A 16,818-nucleotide genomic window follows, 5' to 3' on the forward strand; every position below is an offset into this window, starting at 1 on the left:
AAGATAAACCAAAAATGTGGTGGAGCTGCAAACCGTGTAGTGTTGCTGGGACAGAACAGGAGCTATAACCGTTGGAAAATACATCACAGACAATGCAACAAACGTGGAGACAGAACAATCACTTCTGTGATAAATGCCCACTTATTAATAAACTTCTAACAACCATGGGAAACCTCCTCTCTACATATAAAGTGATATCCAAGCATGGGAAACAAAAGACAGCATTTACCTGTTTGCATCCAGCTAGCCAAGCCTTTTTTGTGTACCAGCTACTTGCGAAGCCTCGTGTATACGTTTTGTCTTTTTCACGAGATTGCTGCGATATATTCAAATCGGGTTGGTCCGGTCCAAGGTCTTTAAGCAACAATTTATCTGCCAAACTTCTCCTTTCGAAAGGATTGGAGATTAGCTCTTGAACAGAATTAGGCGGGGACCGAGGTCCGGAGACTCCACCTGCACACGAAGCCATCCTCATCAACTACTGCGTCAACCGGATACGAGTCACTGTCCAAACTACTCACAGACTGCACTGGGCGCTGACATTGGCGCCCGGTGACCGTCATCTTTGACGACGCTGATTGGCTGAAATTATATTTTCGCGGCATAGTTTACACGTTACAGATAGCAACAGTCAGCTGCTAGTGGCTGCTGCTGCACTGGTTGAAGGCTCCTCTCTTAGCGCCCAGACGAGAGAAGGTGCATGGGCAAGGCCAGGCAGGAAACATGTGACTTATCAGTAACTTTAGACATCGTAACACAATTTTAAACGAGATTTTATTGTAGATTATACATTTTACTGATACCAATTATATAATATTTACCTTGTTCATTAAAAATAAAAATAAAAATATATATATTTTTTTAAACATTTTTTTTTTTTTTTTTTTTTTTTTTCAATATGGGAAGAGGTGGGGCGGCGCCCCTAGCGCCCCTATGGACCGGCCGCCACTGGTGTTGACATTTATCTAGAAATGAGCCTTTGAGAAATGAGACTGATTTTGAAAGAGCTTGTAACACATTGTCTTCCATGGTCTTTCTGTAAACACATATATAATATACAAATATAAAATGTCTATAAAATAATGGATGCCATTAACGCCATTCTCACAGTATCAGTTTATTTTCCTTTTCTGGCTCCTGTTCTGAATTTGTTCTTTGATATAGCTTCAGGATTTTCGTGTTGTGTAGGCTTTTCCACACATTTTTCTCCATGAGATAGTCGTGGTTGGCGTAGAAAACAATACGTTTCTTGATCTTCTCAAAGTAGTAGTTGGAGTATTTACTATAGTCTTCAGTCATGAATCCATATGCACTCACCTGAGAATGACAAACAGAGAACAGGGACGATTATGAATAACAACAGGATCTGTTAACATTTATTGCTGTGAATAAAACTGGAATTTCCATTACGTTTTCATGTCAGTCCAGAATTACAAGCTACAGACATCAGATGGCTAAGACTGCAAACAGAGGAAAAAAGCTTGGCTCCATTCAAAGGTCATGTCTTTATTTGGGACTAATAAAGAAATCACTGCAAAAATAGTCCTATAAAGTAAAGTTCAAACTTTTAAAACTCCAGTTTTTATAGGGGTTAAACGAACAATATACCATGCTCATTTTAGATGTAAGAGTTCTTCTTATCTAACATACAGCACATGACTTTTGACGCCCTCTCACATAAAGAAAATGTGTCATCATTCCAATAATTTTGTCATCCTACGCTTTAGCTAAAGATTGTAAGCTTCAACCATACATTTCGTTACACTCTGCTTGCGTTATGTAATGACAATAAAGTAATCTAATCTAATCTAATCTAAATTGCATACATCTGGCTGCAATGCTCCCTCTCTTCATTTCTCTTATCAATACAAGTGTTTGGCGATTTATATGAGAACCAAGAGAACTACTTAATGTCCAGGGCTGACCTGTATAGAGTTTTTTTTACTCCATTCTTCATATTCATATAGGCTTGGATACCTAAAGGATAGATGGCAAGTGTACAAGTTGAGGAAATATGAACTTACAGTGTCACAGGTGTGCAGAGCTAGGAAGAGAGTGAATGCCCCATTGGTGGGTCTGACTATCGCCCAGTGTGGAGAAAGCAGACCACTAGACTTTATGAACCTGTGGGCGATGAACAGTGTCAGATAAACAACCATTACACTTATTTCATCCAAAAGATAAGACAAATGACAGCCTCCACAGGCTTTTAAAAAAGTGTTGACTGTTGATTATCCATTTTTATTGGTTGGTAAATGTTTGGCTTGTAATGTAAGAAAACATTTGACTTATTGCTGCTGTGCTTCACATTGTCATTTTCAAGTTATTGCCATTGTTTTTAGAATCATATAAAGTAAAGAATCATATCAGGTAAAAATAATCACTAAAAGTTTGTTTGTTTCTTCTTTGTTTCTCTTTTTATTGTAGATGCTATGGAAGCAATGCCTATCTATTAATTTACTTGGATTGTTCCTGTTGTATTAATGTTTGTTTTATGTTTTTAAAGTTGATGGAGCACAGGGTACATTTGAAAAGGTTTGCCTGTTGTCTGTGTTGTTTTAAAATGTGTGTCAGATGGTAACCTTGTCTTTTATTTGCAAACCAAATCTAACTAAGCTAAAAATAAGTAACTCAGGATGGAAAGGTTTATGGGCTGTGGTTTACCTGTTTCGCACGTATCTGAGGAAATCCTGGTGAAGAACATAGAAGCGCGTCTCGTTGTACTGCCCTGCATAGTACGTCCGTGGCCTGCAAATGCAAAATAGACATGCATGTCAGCATCATCAGTCTCCTAAAAACAGACTTTTGACAACATTTGTGAAACATTGATTCAATCAGTAAGTTTAAAGAACACCCATTCTGAATAATGCTTTCTTTATATTTTTAATTAATACCAAGTCAATTTATGAGTTCAATAAATAAGCTAGAAATAACACCTAACAGCTCCTGATGGAAAACTGCCAAATTACTTCTGAGATAATGTTTAATAGGCACACAAGTGTCATTTAAGTATAAAAATAATAATTTGTATTTTCACTATTTCTGATAACGTTTCTAGATTTATCATTTAAGTGCAACTGAAATGATCAATGTTTAAGACTTTTTTGTTGGTTTATTTCAATTTTAAGATTTTGATAAATACATTTGCATAGTGACACCCCGCCCCTAAAACCAACGTCTCCCAAGTACCGGCATCCATGCTGCCAACAGGAAAGGAATATTAGTGAATACTAAACGTTACTATATCAATTAGCTAATGCTAGTTGCTTGCCTACACAAATCTCTTGCTAAATGCTAATCGCTTTGGCTCTATCACTGCTACACATTTGACACAATGACAAATATCAACCATCTAGTTTCACAGAGTTCAGGTTTTTAGTTGTGCTGGGAACATTCCTGAAAAAACTGCTGAAGTATAACGAGTCAGGAGATTATTGGAGCTCTGACGGATACAATATAAGGGCAGTCAGGTCAGTGGACGGTTCAGCTGTATGGAGATCATAGATTGTATATCATTTATTAATTCTACGTGAACGCTCACTCTGATTGTAATATGTAACTCCTACGTAAGTACTTTGGATAATGAATTCAAGTTAAGCCCTGAGCAAAATATTGAATTCAAACGTCATGAGTGAGTCTGGTCAGATAAGCGAAATTTTTCATTCGATTTTAGTGCTTGTATTTTACTTTCTAATTGCATGATTTATGTATTCTGGGTGCCTTGAAATGAGAAGGAAATGAGGAAGAATCACCGAAGTATTATGGGTAAGGATGCTGTCTTTTATAATTCCTAGTAACACTGTTGGGCTATTTATAAGTTGTTCCATGTTTTGGTTGAATAAGGCGCCACCTTTGTGTAAGTTTATAGGTGCTTTTCATAATCCAAAAAATTAAACATTTGGATTATTTTGATAAGGAATCATCGGAAATTAAAAGGTTTCCTTGAACAGGGTGACCAGAGGCCTGTACTACGAAGCCGGTTCAACATAACCTGGATATGTTTGAGTTAGCCGGTTGGCCTAATCCAAAACATACACGCTCTCGCTAAGCGGTCCTACGACGCTGGTTATCAAGTGGATCGCTCAAGCCAGCCGTGCCCTATCTAGTTAGGTGCGCGTTCACATGAAAGGGGTGGTATTTGGAGCATTCGACCAATCACAAACACGGACAAGCGTACTGACAGCGCAGCGTCATACTTCCTGAATGAAAAGTGAACTTTAATATTAGTCAAATATGAAGAAGTTAAACTTTAAACATCCATGACTTAAACACTTTATCCAGGATAAAAGCCACATAGCTGCACCTGCAAGGTGAATACAGCTGGTAAAAGAAAAAGTGTTTGAATGCGTACATTAACAGGTTTATGATATCACTGCCCCGTCCAAGACACGAGTGGATCTGACTTTAATTACATTTGACTCGAGTGTTTCGTCAACTTAATGTGTTGCTTAAAATAATACTTCTGCATACAGTATGTGACACTGTGAGTGTTGCACGGCCAGATACGGCTCAAGAAGCTGACTCGGATAAGGAAATATAGCCTATGATACATTATGATGTGATATGATGTGATATGAATGATAATGGGACACATCGACGTCTGCACTCACAGTGCCGCGGACTGTACTTAATGTTACTTTGATCCGGTTACTTATGTTGTGGCAGATATTTAAGTAAGCTTTCTTAACGCTAATGTCATAATAGTCAGATTGCTCTGAAGATGGGAGGGGATATTCTATTCATTTTCACGTTCACACAGTCAGTTGATTTTTGCCGGCCGTCTTTCTGTATTTCCTTTCTCCTGTAATAGAGTGGCGAAGTCCCTCCCCTTCCGGTGGACCTCCATGGGACCTTATTTCGGAAAAATTATGTATTGAAGTCAATGGAGAGAGAAAGATTATCTTTCGATCCCGTTTGAATTGTGCCACGAATTACACATATGTTGTTTGTCAATTTAAAAGATAATTTTGCAAGTAAAAAAAAAAAAAATGTGTCGTAAAACTGTGAAGTAACACATTTGTTTGTGTGAAACGCTCAATGAACTACATCTCTGGTCAACAACACACGTCACCAAGATGGCTGTCACTACTGTCTTGTCAACACAACGATTGACTACCCTCACTATCACCACAATGAAACACGTCCTGAAGAATGTCATGCAAAGCTGCCTGCCTGCCTTCCTTTGATTCTCTCTGAACTGCCTGGTCGTTTTAATGTTTAATGTCAACCATTTGTGCAGATAGCATGAAGTAGAAAAGATCGCTAGCGTTAGCATTTCTCCCCCGGGCTTAAATCGTGTATTATAGAATGACCACACCGGTGACAGTACTCTTCAAAGGGTTCACGAAATATGACTACTACTCTTGCTGTTTAACATTTTGGGTTACTTAATGTTACTTCATGTTAAGGCTAATAAAAATGACAAGGCTGTAATGCTAACTAACGTGCTAGCTACTAGCTAGGTAGCTAACTTGATCAAGCCACTCCTGGTCCTTTCATCAGACGGGAAGCAAAAGAACGAGCAAGACCCATTGCTGGTATGATAACAACCTGGTACTAAGCCCACAGGCATCTTGTTAAAGTTATCTTATCTTAGCCAGCGCCATATAGATAGATTCTATCTATATGGCGTTATCTTATCTTAGCTATCTCTATTTTAGTCGAGGAAAACAATTGTGACATCACTTAAGCGACTCTGGGATTTGTAGTCTTTCTAGTTACGTATTTTTCATAGTCTTATATTTCAACAGTTTTACGACAAACTGTGACTTTTTTTACATGGAAATTATTTTTTAAGATAGACAAACATCATATGTGTAATTCATGGCACAATTCAAACGGGATCGAAAGATAAGTTTTCTCTCCCCATTGACTTCAATGCATAATTTTTCCGAAATAAGGTCCCATTACCCGGAAGTAAGTGGGCGTGACTTCGCCACTCTATATGAATTGATCGCTTTAAACTCCGCACACTGAGCTCTGATTGGTCAGCAGGCAGTGCTTTCACTGAGTTGATCTCTTAGCCTGCAACCTAACCTGCTCCGGAGCAGGTTAGCCGCTCAGCATAAGTTACCATGGAGATCTAGCCCGCTAAAAAGAGAACCAGCGTCGTAGGACCGGAAACCCCGAGTTTTCCCTGAAGTTAGCCCGCTAAGCGAAAATCCGGCTTCGTAGTACAGGCCTCTGGTGACACATTTTCAGCCCCAATCCAAGATAGCCCAGCCCTGGAATTACTGCATTTGTGTTTTTGTGTTACCTTTTACTTTTATTATTTTATACAAAGTTGGTGTTTACCTCCTGTTTTTATATGGGCCTTCACCGATCCTTTCTCCTTTGAGAAGTCCCTCGAGCCAATTGAAATCCCTCATTCCTTCAGGAATCATCACATATTTTATGCCCTGCCAAAAAGAGGATGAGTGATGAGTAGGAATGAAAATGTTGTATGTGTGGAGTGTGAGTTACACATTACAATGTTAAACATGACATTCGTACCTCATCATTAGGGACATTTTTGTATCCATAAGCCCTTAACATATATGGTGAACTAGTGATGGAGTGGGCTGTGTGAACGTACACTGACGTTCTGCCTCCCACGTCTTCCTCGTAGCCTTTGGTGATCGCGCCGTTCATCCTGTCGCACAAACAGATACACATGTGAAAGGGGTCCTGATAAAATGACTTTTATTAGCTTAAAAGCTAACTTTTATTATACGCAAAAAGAGTTCATCGTGGTAAAACACGATTGTCAGTACCAGTCAGTTAATTGCATGCAAAAGGCAGAATAAAAGATTGAAAGTGACATACATCTCTGTAAATACATTGGTGTAAATGCACAAACAATATTGTGATAACTGCACAGTAATCCAAGGGTTGTGCCACCACCCTAACACAGCTGAGGTAATAGTGTGTCGAAGGCCTATGGAAGGGGTTAATTTAGCTCACAGTCACCTACCTGTACTGCCTGTTAGACTAGATAAGTCACATTTATTTGGCACTGGCAGATGGTTAAATCGATGATCTCATATAACAATGGATGTCAACATAAGAGCGGTGACGGGTTGGAAAGTGTATTCCTGTATGTAACTGAACAGATAAACATCTTCTGTATCGTCAAGCACACAAAATAAAAGGCATCTAAAAGAATATCTAAAAGCCTCAAATTTACAATCAGTTGGGGTCATGGCACAAGCATGAAAAAACGGTTTTCAGTTGAATTTATTTCCTCACGCAGGCGCAGAATCTACTTGCTGCTTGGCTGTAGGATTTGGCAACTTTTTGACCAAGAAGCAAGCAATGTGAGTTTATCAGTCAGCTCTGTTGGCACTAGTTCTTTAAAGTTTGGTGTGTCTGGGCCTTATGGGAAACTCCACAGGTAAAAGGATTTAATAACCTCCTACGCTTACAAACCAGTGGTGCAACAATCCGACTTGATCGTAGGTGTATAACGTGTCCTTACAGCCTTTAATCACATGCAGAAACTTCTCTCAAAGGTCTCTTTGTAACTGGAATCTATGTTGCTTTGCAGTTCATGTGTTTTGCAGCTGAACTGTTTAAACATTTACAGTCTGGCTGTGTCTACATGCATCAACAATGTATTTACAGTACAAACAGACAATTTGAGGTTAAGTTATTACGCTTTACCCTTTTTTGGGTTGAAGTAAAAGTTAAGGGAAACTTAAAGGGAATATATAATGCTCAATACAGAGACAGAACCAACTTTTTCGCGGAAAAACACTGCTGTTCAATTATCAAATGATACGGTTAGTTGGTTATGTTTGCTTAGAATTGTCAGTCACACCTAGGGTGGAACCTGACTCTGCTCTTGAAAGTCAGCACAACAGAGAGCACCATGCAGCGTACTGGCACACCTTGCATAATTGTCATGCAAATGGAAGCACTACAATGGAGTATGTTTGTCATGTTATTTTACAAGGACTTTCTACCCTTTCTGTCTGTGGTCAAATAAAAAAGATTAAGCAGTATAATAAAGACAAACCCAGAGGCCTTTGCACTGGAATTACCTTTAATTGTGTAGTGAAGCAGGACAAAAACAGCTGAAATGCATCATGTATATATGCCTTGGGCAACTTTCAAAGAGAGCCCGCCCAGGTAAGTCAATATGTAACAGTCAACATAATCATCAAGAAATTGTTCACCAAGACTGTTGACACACGCCGAACAAACTCAACACTGCCATCCATCCACATTCGTGACTGATATCGTTTTTGCCTCTTGAGAGTTTCTGTCTGAAGATTAAAGCCAATAATAGTATGACATTCGCTTTGCTTTCCAGTGTTGTAAATAACTAACGTTTTTTTTTTTTTTAAAGATAACTAAAAAATATTTGGCTTCATGACAGTTTAGACGGTCTACAAATATTCCTGTGATCCCCGCCCGTCTAAATATTGCCTTGACAAACACAGTATCATATTGTTAAAAAATGGTGATCCTGATGTCTGGTAAAAAGGGAACGTTTAAAGAAAGAACATTGTTGTTGACACAGGGATGAATGAACTGCCAAGTTTTTCTAACACGTCATTTGCCACCATTTTGGGCCTGACAACAACATCCACATGTTTTCTTCCTTACCGGAAAACGTAATCGTGAGCATCGATCTCTTTTCCCTTTTTTGATCCATTGAGTATTCCCGCAGCACCCACCACAGCACAGGTCACACACCCATCACCGCCTGGCTTTGGAAGGAGAAGTGGCTCCTTGGGCTTTGGGATTAACTTCACTGAAGTCATTACATCTACAAAAAACACATGAAATAAATAATGTGAGATCAGATCAGTGGTGGAATGTACTGTACCACGTTCTACTTCTACTGCATTTCTCTTAAGAGGGAAATCTTGAACTTTTTTACTCCACTATACTTATTTAACGTCTTTTGTCACTAGTTACTTTGCAGATTCAGATTTGTGTACACAAAACATATGGATACAGCTGTAAAAACATGCACATTAATTGTAAGTTAATTGACAGAATGAACTGGCAACTATTTTGATAATAGTGATGGTTCCAGCTTCTAAAATATGAGTATTTGGTGCTTTTCCCTTTTAATTATACATAATCTGCTTAATAAAATTAATCATCAGTCAAATAGTTCAAAATGAGCTTCCCCTCAACCAACTGAAACTGCAAACTCCTGCTTTTTAATGAATTGGTAATAATAATCTAATGATATAGTATGAAATAGTTGAATAGTTACATGGGACACCATTCTGGATACTTGTACCTCTAATTGCTTTTCCCAACCCTAACCCATTTATTGTGACTGAGTGTTAAAAGTTGCAATCTGCCAGCTATTAGGATCCCATGGGTGACCGGAATTTTCATTATTTTACAACGTGTTCATGGGTCAGTTGATCACAATCAAGGTTGGGAACCATCTATTTTATGATAGTTATATTGCTCCTTATCACTGGATGTGCTTTATACCAGGGTGGAAAATATATTGTACTTATATACTGCGGTGTCACAGTTAATAAAGTGAGGTCAGCCTAGCAACATTATTATTTTTCAATTATTTTACTCAATTCTCACTTTTGGGACTTCTTAATAGCATTTAATTAAGAGGAGACAGCAGGTATTTGCCTTATTTACTTCACTGTTCACATCAGAAGATTCCTATTATTATTATTATATAACTTTATCACCCTTAGCACAGAAGTTTCCTTATACCCAGGAGAAATAGTAAGTATCCACCAGTCCCTTGCCTAGCAACATTCCACCTTAGTAACTGAAAAACATTGACACTGAGTCTCCTAAGGGCAGATAGAAAAACACCTACCATCATGCTTAAACCCCATAAAACCAAAGGGATTGTTAAAATGCGACAGCCGGTTCCACTCGCTCATGTTGACGTTGTCTTTGTGCATATACAACCGTATGTTGGGAAGGAAATTCTTCTTAAAGCTCTCATCCTCAGAGTTTCGCAGAGAATTGGCACACGTCTGAGAATAAAGCATAATATACTCACTTTGATTGTCACAACAATGTATTGTCCCTCTAAATGCCCCCTTACAGCTGAAGAAACAGCAGGCAAGAAGCCAAGCAGGTAGAAATATTATAAATAAAATGTAAGAAACTGCAGTAGTCCCTTCAAGAGAAAAGCCAACAGAAATCCGGATCACACAGACACAGCTGAACACCCGGACGCGCAGATTACCCTCTCCCACAAATTTGATGATTTTATAATGTTTGTGTCTTGTCCTGACATGCTTACTGTCTGTCTGGGTGGAGCATCCTGGTTATAAATATCCTCAAAATCCCACTCAGGAAGCTTCTTGAAGGAGCTTCTGATGAGGACGGGCATGGGAGTCTCAGCCACAACGCCTCGTATAGGTCCATTTTGATCATTTGTTTGTATGTAATCAGGAAGTTTTGTTTTCTGTGCTAACACATCAGCTGAAGTGGAGTTTCCTTTTTCCATTCCCAAGTCGAAAAACAACTTGTGAGCTCTGTGTCTTACTTTTCCTGACAAAGATGGCCATCTGATGTAGAAATTTAACAAAAGGAGCCATTGACGCAAAATACAAGCATTATCAGGATACATTTTTGTAGTAACTTTAATTAAATTGTTGTACCTGGAAATCAGATGATAGACATGTATATGAATAAACAGGATCAGGAAAAAAATTAACCAGTCTAGATAAGTTCCTTCTTAATAATCTCAAAATAACTTACCTGATTCTGCTCAATGAATATTCCCATGGAAAATACACTAGTACACTGCAAACTGAGAGCAGAAGCAGCACATAAAAAACCTTAAGGTGTTTGTCTGCCATCCCTGACACTGAGAACTGGAGGCCTTAAGGCTCAATTAAACACTAACCACTGAGATACCTGTCACCAACTATATTGGGAGGGGCTACGTCAAAGTTCACTGCGAGAGACACACAGGAATACAGCTCTCTCCCTCTCTCTTGCAGCACACACTCACACGGGCTCACACACCCACTTCTTCACAGTTGGATATGATCTCGTTTGTTACACAACAGAGGGGAAGTTATGCACTACTAACTTAACAGGATTGGTTACATATTTAAGGATAAAAAGGTTATGTAAAAAATGAACCTATTTAAAAAAAAAAATCATAATATAAAACTAATACAAACAATAGGATTTGATTTATCCAGCTAATTATATTTAGCATTTCTATCATGGGGCGTGTGGATGACAGGTGGTGGGACAGTATTCAAAGAACACAAAGTATGTCATATTAAAACACAAAGAGAGAGGTTGTTCTGTGGATTGTACAGCTTGTGTTGAATACTGTGAACATGTTTATTAAAGTATTTGGTGCACTGCAGTAATCCTGAAAGTAAAGAGGCAATCATATGGTGGATCCCAAAACGTTAAGAAGTCTCAGATGGAGTAGAGTCTGATCTGCTCCTCCATGTCCACATCTGAAACCTCCCCAAACGTCTCCTGGTTGTCTTTCAGCAGCTTGAAGATGGCGGCCAGCTGCTCTCGTTGTACCCTGAAGTGTATCAGAGAATAATATATAGTTGGGAAAGAACCAAGAAAAAAGTCTACAAACTGTAGAACTTTTATCAGGGGAAATTCATAATGACAAACAAAACCCATTCTGTAAATGTACATTAAGAAAGCAGTGAAAGAACACTGAAACCAGTTCTGCCAAGTGTCAATATTGATAAAAGTAAATACGCTCTTCTAGTAAGTAGTAAGCTGCAGGAATTCGTCATTTCTATAGTGGGTTAGAAGCCTGAAACAATGTCTGGTTTACCCATGCTTTTTTCCATGCCATAAAACATGTAAGCAAATACCATACTCATGTTGTTTTTAGTGCTATTTCTTGTCTTAAAAAATATGTATGTAAATGAGTCGTTGGGGACATTAAACGTCATCTGGCCGCACACCAGTCCCCAAACTCATTGCTATTGCATTAAAAAATAATTTGTGAAGATTACCTTTTTAAATAAAATATGTATCATTCACTTTTTATTTTCTGAAATAATACAAAATCCAATGGAAAATAACCTTGGAATTTTTCGGAGGGAAGGGCAATCAAACTTGCAAACTTTTGGGGTGACATATACAAATATTTCTTCCCTGCAGCACTCAGATGCTAATAAAAACTGTACTTTTCTAAATGTAAAGACGAAAAATATGTTAAATGTCAAGAGATAAACTATAAAGACACATATACAAGGAAAAACCAAATAAATACATAACACAGTAGAGAATTTAAAGGATTATATTGCAGAGCAACGCAGCGTATTTGTTAACTGATGGAAGTTTTACAGACCAAAACATTTTTTATGAAATGAATCAAAACAGTTGGTTGCATGAATCATCCTCTTTAGTGTCACAATACTACGGAAAGACAAGGGAAACACAACGGGAACAGACATGCCAAAGGGTGAATACTGGTAGAAGTTGCATCAGAAACCCTGCTATCTGCTGTTTGCCAAGTAGAGGAAGCCATCGTGACCTCATCCAATGTTTGTTAAAGTTTTGAAACCTTGAGTTTAGACATTAAATTGAGAGCTAGGGTCATTTTCTTCAGACAATCAGATGTCCTTTTGGCACCAGTGCGCCCCCCCGCTGGCAGGTGGCCTGCTACAAGATCTAACACAGTAAACATTGTCAACCTACACCTGTGGATTGTAGTCATTACATTTGACCAATCGTCAAGCTGAATATGCAAAGTATTTATAATATTACAACATGCAATATGTATATCTTGTTCTATACAAAAGAATAGTTATAATGGTGTTACTGTTTTATTACATGATATGCTAAGTTATGTTTCTATGAATTTACATATTTATACAGCTAAACGCAAATCATATTATAGGTGATCACTCATATCAAACAAATGCAACTTATTTTATATGCTCTTGTATAGTTTATATTTTAAATTCAATTTACAGTACTGCTGCTACAACTGAATTCCCCCAGCTGTCTGTTATCTTGACGTCACATTTTCGAAATATACTGTATGACTCAAATAAGCGTAAAATGAAATGTCCTTTTATCTTTTCTTTATCAGAAGTTATCTCATTTATTGTCACTTACTCAACATGATGAAGCACATTGCATTAAATGGGAGCCTTTACATTGAACTCTTGTAATAAAGTTAGATGTAGAAAGTACATGTAATGGGATAACAGGTGGAAACTAGGTGTTAGCTAAATCTAGAAAAAAGCTTTTTTTCTCTTTTTGTGAGATATTTTGTGGTCTTTAACATTTAATAAACCAACTTTATCAAAGCCTATCCCTCAAATGTCCCCCTCACCCTCACTATTTCAGTGTGACACAATCACTTTAGAGGCGGTTTCCGTGTCAGCCCGAGTCCCAGTGCTGCGCTACACCGAGTCCTCCTTGTGGCGGAACAGAGGAGAGTCCTGAGAGGATTAACTAACACTTCTCTGTGAGTTGACGACTGGAGACACAATCAACACCTGCTGTCACAGCTGAGAATCACACGTCTAATGTGGCACAACGGGGCTGTGGGGGTAGGGGTGTGTATCGGTCGCTTCATGGCCATCTGAAGTAAAGAGCTGATGAGGCCAAAATCACTTCTGAGGTTAAGAAATACAAAATGGTTTTGGAGTAGTTTTCAAATAATGGCCAGAAAGTGACTCCTCTGAGATAAACGGGTGAAAATAATAATACTTTACCACATAACTGCTCCTTTTTCAGGCCTACAGACAGTTACAGACTGTGGTGGAGTGTATCCTGTAATGATAAGAGCAACATCTTGTATCCTATGTGTCCTTGTTTTGTTGTGCTTTCTTCACAGTCTTGTGTCATTCATCCTTCAGCTAATGCCTGGCAGAGACTCAATCTCGCCTTACTCAGTCTAGCCTGAACAGGAAAACTGACACAGCAGCTAAACAGGGAGCGAACACCAACAACACACAGACAGCGTAGGGGAGATTAGAGGGAGAAAGAAAAGGAGTCAACACTGAACAGGGTGGGCAATTTATATGGCTCTGTTTCCTTAAACTGCAATTAATGTTTATTCCTGGTTAATACATTGCTAACTGCGCCAATAGGTTTAGGTTTTGAATACTACCCACCAAAAAAAGCTGGATTTGTTTTGGTATTTTACTGTGTTATAACGAGGCCAAGTAGGATATGTTTTCTGTCTGATTGTAGGATTAGGGAAAAACTAGTGAACCCATTTTCATGAAATTTATAAGAGGGTTTTAACAGGGGCAATTCGTAAAAAATGTAAACATAGCGAGGCAGGGCATTAGATCTGTTACAAGCCATAAGTAAGAAGAACTTTTGGGTTGCCAGGTTGTGGGAAATCCTGCTTTAATTCATCAGGGATGCTCCCCAATTAATTGTTCTTAAACTCATATAAAGAGAACCATTACCGGAAAACCGGTACTCATATTGTTCCTTTTCACTGACCTCTGCTCCTCCTCCAGCTCCTCTGACGACATCATCCTCTCCAAGTGATGGGATCGCGCCTTTCCAGGGACGTACTTCAGGGAATCGTTTATCTCCTCTTTATCTGATGAAACAGATCATACTTGATAAGAAATCTTACACCAAACATTTATTTTGAAATAAATAGTTGCATATATTTGAAAATGTATCTCACCATCTATCCCCGGGCTCTCTGTGGCTCCTTCAGTCTGAGGGATTGAGAAAGCACACTTTAGGAGTTGCTTTTCAGAGAGCCCAATGTATGACCTACGACACGACGAGGCCTCGGACGACCAGTCTACCTCTAAGCTCTGGTGTCTACACCCAGAACTGGGCACGGACAGGCTGGTTTTGGAGTGGTGCTTAACTGGTGTTGCCACTTCTTTTGTGAGAGGGTGAGGATGTGCCTCCTCCTGTCAAAGAATTAAGGGGTAAAAAGAGGGGCATTTTTTTCTCCCTTAAACTTGAGCAATTCATGTTTTCTTAGGCAGCCCCGGATTAGAAACTGGTGTACAGATATTGAACTCCAAACAAATACCTCCTTGTGTTACCTGTATTTCTCACCTCTCCTGGATGTTGATCTGGCCTACACTTGGCGCAGGTGTCAGGTTAGCTTTTCATACCTTTCTCCCTTGGGTGCTGATTTGACCTCTTTACAGGCAGACATCCAGTTTAAAAAAACAGGCCAGTGAGGGTCTTGAAAATGGCTGATATGTGTGGAGGAGGCTCTATTGCCACATTTCTATTAGTGAAACCAACATATATCAAAAGAAGACTAAAGTTGTGTTGCCCTTTTCTTATTATTGATACCAATGTATGCTAAAAGACACACAAATACTGTCATGGTCAGTCCGTGTTGCCCTCAACATCCCATGTTTATTTTGTGGGATGTTTTCTACTAGAAATATCCCAATAGTTGGAAATCAACTACTTTTAAAGTACTGTGCTTTGGTACAATTTTGAATATTTACTTGAGTTTTCCATTATATTTTAATTAACATTTTTATGCTTCAGTTTACAAGCCCATTTTTTCTATTATTGAATAATAAGTTGATTATTTCCCCGATTGATAAAACAATATTTGGTCTAAATTATAATTAAATTACCCAGTTTCTCTTAATGAAATGTGAGCTCTTCAAATGTCTTCTTTATTTAGTTAACTAACTTTATTTTTGCGGTAGAATTTCAGAAAAATATCATCGGCTAATAAAATGTAAAGAAAAGTTACATACTAAACTACCCACCAGTCTATATAAGAAATTAGCCTCATAGACTTGCTACAATGTTAAGATGTTGCTAACATATTAATGAATCAGTAATAATAATCCAATAATAAAGCAAACGTACCTCTATTAATTTTTTCTAATGCCTACCCCACCTGAAGTAAAATTTCAAAGGAACAGCTACATATACATCACTTGTGTATTTCCATACTTCCTCCAGAGTGTACATTTTACTCCACTAAATGCAACATATTTTAGTATGTTTCCTTTAAACTAGACGTATTTCATGTCTCCTATCTTGCCTTTTACTTTTATAGGTGATGGATTATTACGTTACACTTTAGTGAATTCAATTTATAATGCAGCTAAGGAGTGTTTTCCTATGGTAGCATTGCTGCTTTTACTTAAATGAAAGCTTTGGGTGCTTCTTCCACCTCTGACTGGACATGCACACTGTACCTGAGTGGGAGGGGAAGTCAGTAAAACAGATTATGCAATAGAAAACAAACAATCACAGCTCTTTCATAACGGTATTGGACTACAGATGACTTACTGAATGCACAGACTTCACTACATCCCAGTGATCATGCGAGCTGGCGCTGATCTCACACCAGTCGTCCGCCGCCGCCTTCTTCTTCTTCTTGTCCGGCAGATGGCCGTTCTGCTGCGGCCCTGCTTCATCTAATCCTTTGGCTGCACTGTGTCCGAAATAACTTGCAAAGTCGGCGCTAGGCGATGAGCCGCTAAATAAAGACGTAGCGACCACAATAGCGAGCAGCGTGAAGATAACAGCGGATATTACAAAAGTTAGATCCATTTCTGTGGAGCCTGGTGGATGGTGGTGTTAACAGGCCTGTGTTGTGACCGTCTACCCCGCTTTCTGTTCACCTGAGTCGGCCGCATTCAGTTACAGTCGGCCATCCCGCTGCTTGTATTAATCCTCCCCAGACATCAACGTTAACGAGCAGCGTTTACGGGATATGCTACAATCTCCTCTCGGAGCAGGACGTCACATCCTCCGGCCCCGCCCCCATGTCAGCAGAGTGCCCCAGCTTTATTACCCCGCTCCGCCCCCACCCACCACGTACAGGTGCAACGTGCCCGGCTCTTATTCTGCCGGTAATCGCCTCAGAGGTGAGAGTACCGCACACCGGGAGATGGTGATGGTTTGTGACAGCACCAG

General features: G+C 39.0%; 2 protein-coding genes across 5 annotated transcripts; both read right to left on the bottom strand.

Annotated features, from left to right (window-relative positions):
• Positions 1–1,101: 1,101 nt before the first annotated feature.
• Positions 1,102–10,838, bottom strand: LOC117473757 (alpha-N-acetylgalactosaminide alpha-2,6-sialyltransferase 1-like). Of its 2 annotated transcripts, XM_034119554.1 has the most exons (9): positions 10,690–10,838; positions 10,229–10,496; positions 9,794–9,956; positions 8,590–8,752; positions 6,493–6,631; positions 6,295–6,398; positions 2,665–2,748; positions 2,025–2,124; positions 1,102–1,317 (listed from the first exon to the last, which is right to left on the bottom strand). In XM_034119554.1, exons 1-9 carry the CDS (start codon positions 10,788–10,790, stop codon positions 1,105–1,107), a joined length of 1,335 nt encoding a protein of 444 aa, XP_033975445.1. In that variant the 5' UTR covers positions 10,791–10,838; the 3' UTR covers positions 1,102–1,104. The 2 variants fall into 2 exon arrangements, with proteins under 2 accessions (XP_033975445.1, XP_033975446.1); XM_034119555.1 differs by lacking the exon at positions 10,229–10,496 and having other exon boundaries at positions 10,690–10,781.
• LOC117473758 lies at positions 10,539–16,649 on the bottom strand. Of its 3 annotated transcripts, XM_034119559.1 has the most exons (5): positions 16,189–16,649; positions 14,588–14,825; positions 14,395–14,497; positions 13,653–13,710; positions 11,394–11,485 (listed from the first exon to the last, which is right to left on the bottom strand). In XM_034119559.1, exons 1-4 carry the CDS (start codon positions 16,450–16,452, stop codon positions 13,677–13,679), a joined length of 639 nt encoding a protein of 212 aa, XP_033975450.1. In that variant the 5' UTR covers positions 16,453–16,649; the 3' UTR covers positions 11,394–11,485; positions 13,653–13,676. The 3 variants fall into 3 exon arrangements, with proteins under 3 accessions (XP_033975448.1, XP_033975449.1, XP_033975450.1); XM_034119557.1 differs by lacking the exon at positions 13,653–13,710 and having other exon boundaries at positions 10,539–11,485; positions 16,189–16,642; XM_034119558.1 differs by lacking the exon at positions 13,653–13,710 and having other exon boundaries at positions 11,265–11,485; positions 14,395–14,491; positions 16,189–16,645.
• Positions 16,650–16,818: the final 169 nt, after the last annotated feature.

This window comes from Trematomus bernacchii, unplaced genomic scaffold, assembly GCF_902827165.1.
Source record: "Trematomus bernacchii unplaced genomic scaffold, fTreBer1.1, whole genome shotgun sequence".
NCBI lineage: Eukaryota > Metazoa > Chordata > Actinopteri > Perciformes > Nototheniidae > Trematomus > Trematomus bernacchii.

Bases quoted from the DNA above. Each gene is read 5' to 3' on its own strand.
- LOC117473757 (XM_034119554.1), bottom strand. From the start codon at position 10,790: ATGGCAGACAAACACCTTAAGGTTTTTTATGTGCTGCTTCTGCTCTCA. The intron at 6,632-8,589 runs GTAAGGAAGAAA...TTTGTGCGACAG, and splicing joins GCTCACGATTACGTTTTCCG to GATGAACGGCGCGATCACCA. The intron at 6,399-6,492 runs GTACGAATGTCA...TCTTTTTGGCAG, and splicing joins AAAATGTCCCTAATGATGAG to GGCATAAAATATGTGATGAT.
- LOC117473758 (XM_034119557.1), bottom strand. From the start codon at position 16,452: ATGGATCTAACTTTTGTAATATCCGCTGTTATCTTCACGCTGCTCGCT. The intron at 14,826-16,188 runs GTAAGTCATCTG...ATTCTTTGACAG, and splicing joins TAGTGAAGTCTGTGCATTCA to GAGGAGGCACATCCTCACCC. The intron at 11,486-14,394 runs GTCAGTGAAAAG...GATACACTTCAG, and splicing joins GAGCTGGAGGAGGAGCAGAG to GGTACAACGAGAGCAGCTGG.